This window comes from Cetorhinus maximus, chromosome 6, assembly GCF_964194155.1.
Source record: "Cetorhinus maximus chromosome 6, sCetMax3.hap1.1, whole genome shotgun sequence".
Taxonomy (NCBI): domain Eukaryota; kingdom Metazoa; phylum Chordata; class Chondrichthyes; order Lamniformes; family Cetorhinidae; genus Cetorhinus; species Cetorhinus maximus.
Window position 1 is genome coordinate 153,704,509 of NC_135884.1, and position 14,318 is coordinate 153,718,826.

Below are 14,318 nucleotides of genomic sequence, written 5' to 3' on the forward strand. Positions count from 1 at the left end.
CTTCAGATATGTGTAGAGCCTTGAGAAGCTGGGGTTGGTCTTTTTAAAGCAGAGGAGGTTAAGAGGAGTTTTGGTAGAGATGTTCAAATTCATGAAGCATTTGATGAACAGGAAGAAACTTTTTCCACTGGCAGGTAGATCAGAAACCAGAGTTTAAGAGGCAAACAAAAACAGAGGTGACATGAGAAAACTTTTTTTTAAAAACGCAGTTGGCTATTATGATCTGTGATGGATTGCTTGAAGGACAGTGGAAGCAGATTCAATACAAACTTCCAAATGAGAATTGGATAAATACTTGAAGGGTAAAAAAATTGCAGGGCTATGGAGAAAAAGCAGGGGCCAGCGATCAATTGGATCGCTCTTTTAAAAAGCCAGTGTGGGCCTGACGCGGTTTGATTCTATAATTCTCAAGGTGGTAGAAAAATGGGCACAATAACACAAAAATAACACAAAAGCAAAATACGGTAGATGCTGAAAGTCTGAAAAAAATATACTAAATATAAATGTGTATACAAAATGGGCTACATTGCCAGAGGTGTCGTCTTTCAGAGGAGATATTAAACCAAGGCCTTGTCTGCTTGTTCAGGTGGATGTAAAATATGCCTTGGCATCATTGGGAGGAGAGCAGGGGAGTTCTCCTAGTGCTGTGGCCAACATTCCTTTCTCAGCCCACAGCATCAAAATCAGATTAGGCAATCATTCATCACATTTAACCTTCATGGGATCAGTAAATTCCACAAAGTAATCGTTAGTTGTGAGGCATCACAAGACATCGAGATATTATTTAAGAGTCACTTTTTACAGTAGACGGGGGGTAGGAGGAGAAAAACCAATGAAAACAAACTGAACTATCCACCTCCAAAAAAGGATAAGTAAGGATTACAGTTCAGAAAGTGACTTACCCTGCCAATAGATTCCAGTATTTCGGTAACATAGTCACTTATAACAGATGCATCTTCTTTTGCCTTTTCACGGTATCTAAGAGAGACAGAGAGAGAGAGAGAATCAAATATATAAACAGAACAGTAACAAGAATTGTCAGTTATTTAAAACTAGAAACCAAAGGAAATAATGTGAATGATGGAGGTGGTTTAGGTCACCGCAGTGGTCACCAGACCTGTGATCCAGTACAGTCTGAGGTAAGTAACACAATTCTTGAGGTTCCATCTTTCTAACAAGATGTTAGACTCAGATCCTACCCCAGTTGCAGCGAGTAATAGAAGCTGTGATGGTGAGAGGGTTCGGGTGGCATTCTGGAAGGATGAGATCTAACAGGTCAAGGAACTTTCTATAACATGATCTTACAATCAAGACTGACTTCAAAAAGATGGATGGGTGAAATTCCAGCTGATGAGGTCCCAACATAAACACTAACCTGTCTTTTCTCTTTCAGATGGTGACTGACCTGCAGTGTATTTCCAGCATTTTCTGCTTCTATCAAAATCTGGTTTAATACTTATTCTTACTGTGATAAGGCTTCATGGAACGAGAGCTTTAAACCCAATTAAAGCTGTGTTTGAATGGGAAAACCACACCAGATCTAGAGTGGCAATTGTTTTATCACTCTTTAATAGTTTACTATTACAGAGTATTTAGAGCACAGAAAGGGGCAATTGGCCCAAGTCCATGTTGGTGCTTATGTTCCATGCATCTGCCTCCCCCTCACCTGCACTGAAGGAAGGATGAAACCCAGGATGTGTTGGGGAAATACTAAACCTGTGGGGTTTGTGTACAGATTCACGAAGCAGGCAGAACACAATACAATGAGGTTGTTCTCAGTATCTGTGAGGGGGACTGGGTAGTACAGTGGATTATTACACTATCCCTTCAGCTCTGTGCTCTGAATTAAAGCCATTCCAGACAGAGGAACTGCCTCTCGCCACAGATGTAAGGGCTTCTACATGAACAAAGTTAAGAAAAATCCCAATTCAATTCTTGCAAGTCATATCCATACCATATTTTCATATTTATATTCTAGACTCTAAAGGCATCAAGGGGTAGGGAGCGAGCAGGAGTACAGTGTTGAGATAGCAGGTTTGCCATGATCATTTTGAATGGCGGAGCAGGCTCGAAGGGCCGAATGACTTACTCCTGCTTCTATTTTTCTGTTTCAATGTTTCTCAGCATGTCTCAAAATACTATTTCATCAATGAGATACTTTTGAAGTGCAGTCATTGTTGAAATATAGGAATTAAAGCAGCCAACTTGCACATAGCAAGATCCCAAAAACAAAGTTAAAAAAACTACTCCACTACACTTCTGTGAATAACAACTACAATTTATATTTATATAGCACCTTTAATACAATGAAACATCCCAAGGTGCCACACAGGAGCATTATAGAACAAAGTACAACACTGAACCACATAAGGAGATATTCGGTCAGATGACCAAAAGCTTGGTCAAAGAGGTAGGTTTTAAGGAGTGGTCTTAAAAAAAGAAAGCAAGGTAGAGAGGTATAGAGGTGGGTATTCCAGAGCTAGAGTCCTAGGCAACTGAAGGTGGTGGAGCAATTAAAATCAGGAATACTCAAAGGCCAGATTTAGATAAGTGCAGATAACCAGGAGGGTTGTAGGGCTGGAAGAGATTACTGAGGTAGGGAGGGGTGAGGCTATGGATGCATTCGAAAACAAGAGAATTTTAAAATCAAGACGTTGCTCGACTGGGAATCAATGTAGTTCAGTGACTCCAGGGGTGATATGGGAACAGGACTTGCTGCGAGTTAAAACGCGGACAATACCAAGTTTTGGATGGCCTCAAGTTGACAGAGGGTAGAATATGGCAGGCCAACCAGAAATACTAGAGGTAACAAAGGTATGAATGAGGGTTTCAACAACGGGTGAACTAAGACAAGGGCAAAATCGGGCAATAGTATGAAGGTGGAAACAGGCAGTCTTAGTGATGGCATGAATATGAGATTGGAAGCCTGCAAACAGACTGACTTAATTTCAGACTATTGCCAGGGAGTGGGACAGAGTTGATAGTTCGGGAATGGAATTTGGAGCAGGAACTGAAAATAATAGCTTCAGTTTTACCAACATTTAGTACTTTGGAATCTTTTACAATTACCCGAGAATGTGAGGGGGGTCTCTGTTTAACACCTCATCCAAAAAGTTGGCACCTCCGACAGTGCAGCAACTCCTCAGTGCCGATCCTCTGACAGTGCAGCACTCCCTCAGAGCTGACCCTCCGACAGTGCGGCTCTCTCTCAATACCGAACCTCCAACTATGCAGCGCTTCCTCAGTGCCGACCCTCCAACAGTGCGACGTCCCCTCACTCCCTCAGTGCCGAACCCCCGATAGTGCAGCGCTCCCTCAGTGCTGACCCTCTGACATTGTGGCCCTCCCACAGTGCTACACCAGGACTGTCAGCCTGTGTATTGTGCTCAAGTCATTGGAGTGATGCTTGAACCAATGATTTACTGATTCAGGAGGCAGAGTGTTACTGAATTAAATCTGACACTTCCAAACCAGTAAGCAGTAGAGTATCCTGTAGCTTTTGGGACAAATTTCTGAAAAGGCACTACTTAGAAATGGGAATAGCTTCCAGACGCTAGCAAATAAAGGCCACTTATAGGAACAGATGAGGACCATTGAGAGGAGATGATGGCACCCAAATTTCCACACCAAGCTGTAGAAAAGGGACATACACATTCTGCAGCCTAATAAACCTTGTCGAGTCTGCTATCATGTCCGGGATGGTGCCACGTACTGGCAAGCTTCCTAGCCCTTCTTTTTCCACAAACTGCTTTACTGCTCGGGTCAAGATCCAAAACGGAGGGCTCTGTAAACAAAAAACACAGCCATCAGCGCAGGTACAGGCTGGCACACACAGCCATCAGCGCAGGTACAGGCTGGCACACACAGCCATCAGCGCAGGTACAGGCTGGCACACACAGCCATCAGCGCAGGTACAGGCCGGCCCGCACAGCCATCAGCGCAGGTACAGGCCGGCCCGCACAGCCATCAGCGCAGGTACAGGCCGGCCCGCACAGTCATCAGCGCAGGTACAGGCCGCCACGCACAGCCATCAGCCCAGGTACAGGCCGGCCCGCACACTCATCAGCGCGGGTACAGGCTGCCACGCACAGCCATCAGCGCAGGTACAGGCTGCCACGCACAGTCATCAGCGCAGGTACAGGCCGGCCCGCACAGCCATCAGCGCAGGTACATGCCGGCCCGCACAGTCATCAGCGCGGGTACAGGCCGCCACGCACAGCCATCAGCGCAGGTACAGGCTGGCACACACAGCCATCAGCGCAGGTACAGGCCGGCCCGCACAGTCATCAGCACAGGTACAGGCCGGCACACACAGCCATCAGCGCAGGTACAGGCCGGCCCGCATAGCCATCAGCGCAGGTACAGGCCGCCACGCACAGTCATCAGCGCAGGTACAAGCCGGCCCGCACAGCCATCAGCGCGGGTACAGGCCGGCCCGCACAGCCATCAGCGCGGGTACAGGCTGCCATGCACAGCCATCAGCGCAGGTACAGGCCGGCCCACACAGCCATCAGCGCAGGTACAGGCCGGCACGCACAGCCATCAACGCAGGTACAGGCCGGCACGCACAGCCACCAGCGCGGGTACAGGCCGCCACGCACAGCCATCAGTGCGGGTACAGGCCGCCACGCACAGCCATCAGCGCGGGTACAGGCTGACATGCACAGCCATCAGCGCAGGTACAGGCCAGCCCACACAGCCATCAGCGCAGGTACAGGCCGGCCCGCACAGCCATCAGTGCAGGTACAGGCTGCCACGCACAGCCATCAGTGAGGGTACAGGCTGCCACGCACAGCCATCAGTGAGGGTACAGGCTTCCACGCACAGCCATCAGTGCAGGTACAGGCTGCCACGCACAGCCATCAGTGAGGCTATGGGCAAGCACAGCGCGCAAATTCCAAAAACAAATGCCTTCCAATAAAACTGACAGATTTTAAAAATTCTGTGTTTTTCATCCGCCCCTGTCCAGCAAAGCAGATTCCTGCTAGCAGCCAAGCAATATTCCCCAATAAAGCATACCCATTATGGTGCAGCTGTGTGAAGAATAAAACACCTTACACACAATATTGCAGGCCTTTAATATTCTGCATCAGGAAATAAATGCAAGTTCAGTTTTTCTGAATATAGGGTAGATGTAACCTAGCTGTGAAGTGCTATCACAGTGCACAGGCGATTGATGCTGACCATCTCCACTTACCCATTAAGAATGGTTGGTTGAGCAAGTTATTGAACTCAGGAGAAGGTGGGGGTCGCAAATCAAAGGGAAATATCAAATTACAGCGTGTTTTCTACTCTAGTCTAATGCACAGGCTCCGAGATATTAGTCAGTGGATCTCAATGTTATGCACTGATAAAGAGGGGACAGGGGGCCCTGCATAATTACTCAACATTATGTTTAATCGCAACTGATCCTGTGCGGGAGGCGTAGGGTTAAATGCATAACAAAGGTAATTCTCTTCGGTTTAAAAGTTCAAACATTCTCATTCAAAATTTATTTTGTCTTTTATCTTTGGTTCCGACCTGTGTATTGATGTTGGTGCATCTCTCATCCTTGAACAGCTCTTGTACGTTACTTGGAATCTACAAAAGCACATTGGAAAACACAGTAAACGTCATGGAAATGGGAGATGCCCTCTCAATAACACTATTTAATTATACAGCATAAAAGGAGGCCATTCAATCCATCATGACCTTGTTTGCTCTTTGAACAAGCAATCCACTAGTTCCACTCCACTTATCTTTCTATATTAGTCCTACAAATACAGGATTCCCTCGGCACTGACCCTCCGACAGCGCGGCACTCCCTCGGCACTGACCCTCCGACAGTGCGGCACTCCCTCGGCACTGACCCTCCGACAGTGCGGCACTCCCTCGGCACTGACCCTCCGACAGCGCGGCACTCCCTCGGCACTGACCCTCCGACAGCGCGGCACTCCCTCGGCACTGACCCTCCGACAGCGCGGCACTCACTCGGCACTGACCCTCCGACAGCGCGGCACTCCCTCGGCACTGACCCTCCGACAGTGCGGCACTCCCTCGGCACTGACCCTCCGACAGTGCGGCACTCCCTCGGCACTGACCCTCCGACAGTGCGGCACTCCCTCGGCACTGACCCTCCGACAGTGCGGCACTCCCTCGGCACTGACCCTCCGACAGTGCGGCACTCCCTCAGCACTGACCCTCCGACAGTGCAGCACTCCATCTGTTCTACACTGGGAGTGTCAGCCTGGATATTGCGTTCAAGTCTTTAGAATGATGCCTTTTCCTTTTCAGGTAATTATCCAATTTCCCTTTTCAAAGTTACTACTGAACCTGTTCCTACCAACCTTTCAGGCAGTACATTCCAGTTCATAATAACTTGCTGCATACAGTCCTCGTAGAACGGACAAAGCAAGCCAGTGACCCTTTGGTGAGCTGTGTAATGACCCAGAGGGACCCCCTCGTCCCCACCCCCCATGGCCTAATTAGCTGTGGCTCAATCACCTCAGGACCAGTATCAGCTGCTGTAAGGCCCATTTGTGGATGTGGAGATACAGCCAAACAAATTCTGTTGACTGCTACTGTGGAGAGACATCGCAAATGATGAATCAACTCCTAAAATGCCCTCTACTACAAGCCATGCAGCCCTGACTATCTAAAGATCTTCAACTTTTGAGCTATAGTCTGCGTAGAACGATGGTGAGGGAAGGTGTAGCGACATGACAAGAGGAGATACTCTTTCTCCTGATGTTTGCTCATGATCTGCTAACCTCGCCCTCAAGTATCAGAAAGAAACGCAGTATCAGATGCAACGACGACACCACCAGTCGTACCTTAGTAGGGTTCAGGGCAGTGTTGACATTTTTGATTGCTTCATCAAAGTTCTCTTCATCTTCTGGTGCTCCATTGTCTTTCTTCAATAATCCTGAATTAATTTGCAAGGCAAGAAAAGTAGTAATTAGTGGCATGGTGGCCATTAAACTTATTTAGTACAGGTCTAACCCAGACTCAGTAAAATTTCAACAAATCAGTGCTAAGAAATAGTTTCAAATGCTGTTTGTTTTGAAACAGAAACTCAAATATCCAAATTTCTGGGGAAGGAGTTTTTTTTTTAAATTAGTCTTCCCGGTAGTTCATGGAGGCCTGCCTCCTCTGACCTCACACTTGCGGAGTGGTGTCCGTCAAGCTTATATACAACCAATTGCCTCTAATAGAAAGAGATTCCTAAGGTCCTTTGTGGACTAGTCGCTGTGTGTAAAAAAAAATCCTAATGTCACGTTTGGCTTATTTGTTTATAAAGCCATGGACCCCAAATGCCTTTTTAACAGCCTCCTCGAATTGCCCTGCCACCTTCAAAGACTTGTGTATGTACATCCCTAACCCACTTTGTTCCTACCAACTCCCCAACCGATTTAAAATTGTACCATTTAGTTTGCAATGCCTATCCACGTACTTTCCAGCAAAATCAATCATTTGAAACATAAGCTTTTTTTTATATATAGAGAGCTCACTTTTAAAATTTAAGTTGACATTGGGTTACATTTGGCAGCAAGTTATACCATCAGGTGGGAAGGGATGGCAGGTTCTCTGCCCTGAATGACAACATGAAACAATTGGGTTTTCACAAGACAGCATCTTACATGGTCCTATTTCTGGGGCAAGCCAGGCCTTTTGAATTTAATTCCACAACTTGCTATGGTAGGGAAGGGAGACTTGAACGCACGGCCTTCAGTTGCTGGTCCAATAGCGTAACCACAGCATTACAAGAACTTTTAGCTTGCTAAGTTAGTTAGGAAGATCTAAAACAAACAAAGTCAATTGGCTGTTTATGCACACCAAATCTAATTGATAAAAACCATCCATAAAAATGAAAGCGATTCCATACCTTGTCGTATTAACTCTCGAAATGCTTCCTTTTCTTTGTATGTTTTCGGTAACTGGCTATTGTGCTGCATAATTTGAAGAAATTAGAGGAAATGTGAATCTCTGCTTACAGAGGCAATTCCACAAAGACCAGACAGTATAAGATCAATGGCTTTATAGGGTCATGCCAGCACAGAGCAGTGTCATGGCTTTATACTGGAAATGTTAAAAAAAAGACTTGCATTTACATAGGTCTGTTCAAACTTCAGAAAGTCCCAAAGCACTTTGCAATCTATGAGTTGCTTTCTGTAAAGTGTAGTCACTGTTGTAATGTAGGAAATGCAGCAGGCAATTTGTGCACAGCAAGCACACAGAAACAGCAATGAAGCACTGCCCAGGTAATATTTAAGGGATGCTGGTTGAGAGATTAAACACTGGCCAGGACTCAAAAGAGAATTCCCCACTTTTAAAAAAATTTATTCATGGGGTGTGGGCATCACTGGCTAGGTCATCATTCTTTGCCCATCTCTAATTTCTCTCAAGAAGGTGGTGGTGGTGAGCCTCCTCCTTCATCTGCTGCAGTCTGTGTAGATACACCCACAGTGCTGTTAGAGAGAGAATTCCAGGATTTTGATCCTACAACAGTGAAGGAACAGCGATATAGTTCCAGGTCAGGATGGCGTGTCACTGGAGGGGAAACTTGCAGGTGGTGGTTTTCCTATGCAACTGCTGCCCTTGTCCTTCTCAGTGGTAAAAGTCACTAATTTTGCTGTCAATGGAGCCTTGGTGAGTTACTGCTGTGCATCTTGTAGATCGTACACTGCTGCCATTGTACATCGGTGGTGGAGGGAGTGTTTGCTGAAGATGGTGGATGGGGCGCCAATCAAGCGGACTGCTTTGTCCTGGATGGTGTCGAGCTTCTCGAGTGTTGAAGCTGCACTCATCCAGGTGAGTGGAAAGAATTCCATCACACTCCTGACTTGTGCCATGTAGATGGTGGACAGGCTTTGGGGAGTCAGAAGGTGTATTGCTCTCCACGGAGTTCCTCTCCTTTGATCTGTCCTTGTAGCCACAGTATTTATATGGTTAGTCCAGTTCAGTTTCTGGTCAATGGTAACCCCCAGGATGTTTATAATGGGGGATTCAGTGATGGTAATGCCATTGAACATCAAAGGGAAATGGTTAGATTCCCTCTTGTTAGAGATAGTCATTGCCTGCTACTTGTGTGGCATGAATGTTACTTGCCACTTGTCAGCCCAAGCCTGAATGTTGTCCAGGTCTTGCTGCATTTGGGCACAGATTGCTTCAGTATCTGAGTTGCAAACTGTACTAAACATTGTACATCATCAGCAAACATCCCCACTTCTGACCTTATGGTGGAGGGAATGTCATTGATGAAAACCTGCAGCGATGTCCTGGGGCTGAGATAATTGGCCTCCAACAACCATAACCGTCTTTCTTTGTGCTAGTTATGACTCCAGTCTTTCTCAAATAGTAAGCATGGGCTCTTATAACATCCATATGAGGGGTTGACAGGGCCTCGTCTGAACACCTCATCCAAAAGGCGATGTAGCACAATTCCAATAATGCAATATCACAGTGATTGTTTGCACCCAAATACAAATTATAATGCACACTGCATCAAAATTATTTCCCTTCCTCCTCTTCCTGAAGATACTGATTTGTGTTCAGATACAGTTCCATGGGCAGACAACATTCTGCTGCGTTATCCAAGTGATCTCGGATAGGAGCAGGAGGTGGCCATTTGGCTCTTTGAGCCTGCTCCACCATTCAATAAGCTCATAGCTGATCTGGTTGTAGTCTCAGCCCCACTTTTCTGTCTGCCCTCCGTAACCCTCGACACCCTTGCCTAACAAAATGGAAGCATAAGAACACAGGATGTAGATATTAAGGGCGCTCGAACTGGTATCAGCGCTCCAGGATTGGGAAAGGAAATGTCAGCCAGAGAATCACACACCAGACCTCTATCTGGTGAATTCCGTTGCAGGTGCTGGACATGGATGGGGTCTGAGTTTCCACTGATGCCTCCTGCAAGAGGCAGACTATGTGAATAATGACCACTTATGTTGCAGAACTGCACCCTGGCAATACCTGAAGGAGCAGTCGGGAGAGGCGAAGACTAGCAAAGAGAAGGGGAAGGGGAAAAACTCACTAGTAAACAAGTGGAGGCAGGAATTGCATTCTCTTTCTGTCACAGACACAAGATTTGTAAAGTAAACATTGTGACGAGATTCCGAACAGTTGAATGTCCCAATTTAATTATGGCACCTGAAACACAGAAGTGCAGCAAATCCTGCGGAGATTGAAGCAGTATTTGAACTTGTACAGAATGATTTATAAATGTGTGGGGATTCCGTTTGCTCAGCTGGGTAAGGATTACACATCAAGGTAATATTAACAGAAAATACACAACGTACCTCCATGCACCACTTTTCCAGGTATTTGGCTACCACAATTATCCATGGTGTATGACTATGGTCCTGCCATATCAGGGAATAAACTGCATCAGTTACTACAGCAGGTACAACTGTACCAGTGAACATACATCACATTATCGCACTTGACCTTACTTTTTGTTTTAAAGTTTTCTTTCTGCACTTGTGAATTTTTATGTACTTTAAAGGCAAGTTTTAATGCTCAGGAATAGGCTTTACTGCTTTAGGCACTGAGTGCCAGCATAAAATGCTCCCAGGCACAGCATGGGTTACACACAAGCTAAAACTCCCATGACTCAACATAACCTACACTGTGTCTTCATTTATACCTATGTTGCATTTTTCAAACCCACTCACACCCAATACACCTAATTAGGAGAGATTGCCAATTTAGCACCAACTAATGCTGAATTACAAGCAGTCCTATGCTGTGGTCTCATGCTCATTAAGCTACCCAAACTCATTTCACGTAGCACCCTTACAACCACAGGGAACTTTCACCTTATTACGCTGGGCTACATTTGAATGCAAGTCCCAGAGGCATAAGGATGGTGTCTAGACTAATATGTTCAGGGCTTCACTGTACATGGGAACCCCAGGATGATAAAAGACCAAGGTCCATCCAGTTCACTTTCTACCATCCCATGTGTCACAGGATACAATGATGACTGAGTGCTGACTAATAGATATCAACGGAATATTCTATTCTATGGTTTCCCTCTCCTTGCTCACCCTGTACAATGTACCAGAGAGCAAACCCAGCCACAATGGTGCAGTACAAGATGCAAGGGTGACAGGATTTTAGTCCCCCACGCTTCAAGTTCCCATTCTCAGTCCTGACATTGATAAGCAGCTTCAGGCAGAAGGGAGATAGTATCCCCATAAGGAGAAGGGGAATCAGAGGTGAGAATTAATGAATAGCTTTAAGGGCAAATGGAAGCATAACCTCCTCAGGAAGAGCCACTTGCATCTCCATTTCATCATTTATCAAGGGATTACTTGGCTTTAGTTCCACAATAGGTCACAAACTTCAACAATGAGAATGCCATGCCTATCAAGTGATTACCTCAAACTGCACCACCGTCACATAAATACCTATTATTAGTCACTTTACAGCACATCTAGGAGCATATTCCTTCCTTCAATGTCTGAGACACATCTGGTATTCACTGGTACACTCTCAGCCCTTTCAGCTGTAGGAGCTGGGATCAAATCCAGTCCAGACTCCTCTTCTCTCTCTCTCTCTCTCTCTCTCCACTTTGCCTGTTCCTCCTCCCCGGCTCTCTTCTCTTCTTCACCATGTAGCTCCAAACCCTTTGATCACCCCTCCGCTCAATTCCATGCATTTCCATTCTCAATGCAACAACTGTGAATGCAATTTCTAAACCCACTAAATCAATTTTAGTACTGGCAATTTGCATAAGAAATAATAAATGGGAGCAGGAGTAAGCTACAGGAGTAAGCTCCCTCAAACCTGCTCCACCATACAATAAGATCATGGCTGATCTTCCACCTCAACTTCACTTTCCCGCCCTGATCTCCATATCCCCTGAATCCTGTAATGCCCAAAAATGTATTGATCTTTGCCTTGAATTTACTCAACGACTGAGCACCTACAATCCTCTGGGATAGAGAATTCCAAAGATTCACAACCCTCTGTGAAGAAATTTCTTCTCGTCTCAGTCCTAAGTGGCCAAACCCTTATCCTGAGTCTATGATCCCCTAGTCATAAACTCCCCAGGCTTAGGGAAATTTTTGTCTTTATTACTGGATCTTCCACTGGTGTTGTTGTTGTACCTTTTTGTCCATTTTATCCAAGTCATACGCCTGAATATGATCCTTCAGATGTGGGAAAGGCGAGTCAAGTCTCAGATCTTCCAGCGCATTGTCAGGGTGGGATTCCACAACTGGAAAGAAAAGATCTGCATCATCCACCCCAAAGCCTTAAATTCACAATATACACCGTCAGTTTTATTGCGAAATTTATATCATATCCCAAACTGTCTCAACAATTCATTCCAATGTCACAAATCCTCCTCAATCTATGACACACAAAATTCAAGGTACAAATTCAGGATTTTGAATGCTGGATGTTAAGTAAACTCTCCACAGGGCAAGAGAGTGTGTACGTGCGCATGCATGTTCGCAAATGCGTCTGTACCTCTTTGAAAGAGCTATCCAATTAATCCCACTCCTCTGCTCTTTCGCCATAATTCATTTTTTTCCATTTTAAATATTTATCCAATTCCCTTTTGAAAGGTACTATTGAATCTGCTTTTCATCACATGTTCAGGCAGCGTGTTTCAGATCACAACAACTCACTCCATAAGAAAAATTCTCATCTATCCTCTAGTCCTTTTGCCAATTTTCTTAAATCTGTGGCTTCTAGTTATCAACCCTCCTGCCAGTGGGAACAGTTTCTCCCCGATAACTCTATCAATACTCTGCATCATTTTTGAACACCTACATCAAATCTCCCCTGAATCATCTCTGCTCTAAGGAGAACAATCACAGCTTCACTAGTCCCTCTATATTGTAGATATGCCTTTTAACAATACAATATAATGTTCCTGTGGCATTAAAACCATATACCATCTGATCCACCTCGAGCAACACCAGAGGAGAATCAGTGATGGTTGAGGAGTAGAATGATATGGAAGCCTACCTGGATGCTCCTTTATGGCCAGTCTCATGTAGCCAACCAGCCCATACGTCCGGCACACCAGCAGTGGCACATCAGCGTTCCAAAGGATAGTCGACAAACGAAGCAGTGAACTGACAGCAGCAAACAAAGTCATTTATTTTATAGTTAAGGATATGTCATATCTAAAAGATTACCAAATAGCTACCAGCACTCCTGCCATTAGGTCTACTTGCCATCCTTACCTCCACCGCTGAAAGTGGAGGGAGGTAATGTTTTCGCCCGTTTGTTAGTCTGTTTGTCTATAAACGATATGTCTCAAAAACTAATTGATGGATTTCAACGAAACTTGGTACACAATTGGGTATGGCCCAAGGAAGAACTGATTCTTTTGGTTAAGGTGTAGATCCAGATCCTGAAATTTTTTTTAAAAGATCCATCTGTTAACATTGGGAGATAGGGCGAATTGCCTTTTTTTTTAAGAATGTTGTCGATTGTTTTAGAATGTTGTAGATTGTCTCAGCTGGCATGGTGGAATTTGTCACAGGTGTCAAAATGTGAGCAGAGTGTTCAGAGCAGATTGTTGGATGTGGATTGGCATGAAGCCTCCTCAGCGAGATGGATGCTCTTTAATAAAAATATTTCTTTTTTCAGCTTTAGTTACAGAGCATCAACCAGGCAGGGAAAAGTCACTCGGAAGAGCTGCGCAATTGTAATAATTTTGACTTAACACAGCGTGGTGGAGATATGCCCTCTTCATTTGTTATCTTTTTCTTGGGTATTTGACATGCACAGAAACCCAACCATGTTTAACGTAGCCTATCGGTTAGTAATCCCAGAGATGGCAGCATATCCAAATCTCACCATGGTAAATTGTGAATCTGAATTCAATACATCTGGTAATCTGTGGCCTGGCACCAGAAAACATGACCATGAAACTGCCAGGTTGTTTTAATAACCAAACGTTTCAATTAAAATGGATAAATTGTAACCAGCAGACTAGGGTAGCTCCTTCTGAGTCAGAAAGTCATGGGTTAGGTCCTGCTCCAGAGATGAGCACATAATCAAGGCTGACACTCCCAATGCGGTACTGAGAGGTACATGCCATCTTTCAGATGAGATTTCAAACTGAGGCCCCGTCTACCCTCTTGTGTAGATGTAAAGATCCCATGCCACTATTTCAAAGAGGAGCAGGACCTAATTATCCCTCCACCAACATCACTAAAAACAGATTATATAGTCACTTAATACTTTGCTGTTTGTGGGAGGTTGCTGTGTGCAATTTGGTTGCCACGTTTCCTAAATCACAACAGTGATTACACTTCAGAAGTACTTACTTTGGCTGTAAAGCACTTTGGTACGTCCTAAAAGGAGCTACA

General features: G+C 45.1%; 1 protein-coding gene across 3 annotated transcripts in view; it reads right to left on the minus strand.

The window, feature by feature from the left end:
• The window catches only part of nae1 (nedd8 activating enzyme E1 subunit 1), a 41,981-nt gene that overhangs the window by 16,595 nt on the left and 11,068 nt on the right, over positions 1-14,318 (minus strand). For 2 of the 3 annotated variants that reach the window (XM_078544669.1, XM_078544671.1), the window contains 8 exons: positions 12,964-13,073; positions 12,096-12,205; positions 10,281-10,343; positions 7,865-7,928; positions 6,813-6,904; positions 5,521-5,580; positions 3,651-3,784; positions 903-978 (listed from right to left, as the gene is read on the minus strand). In XM_078544669.1, the coding sequence (XP_078400795.1) occupies positions 903-978; positions 3,651-3,784; positions 5,521-5,580; positions 6,813-6,904; positions 7,865-7,928; positions 10,281-10,343; positions 12,096-12,205; positions 12,964-13,073 (709 nt within the window). The remainder of the gene's footprint in view (positions 1-902; positions 979-3,650; positions 3,785-5,520; positions 5,581-6,812; positions 6,905-7,864; positions 7,929-10,280; positions 10,344-12,095; positions 12,206-12,963; positions 13,074-14,318) is intronic. The other variant, XM_078544670.1, reaches the window with a different exon arrangement.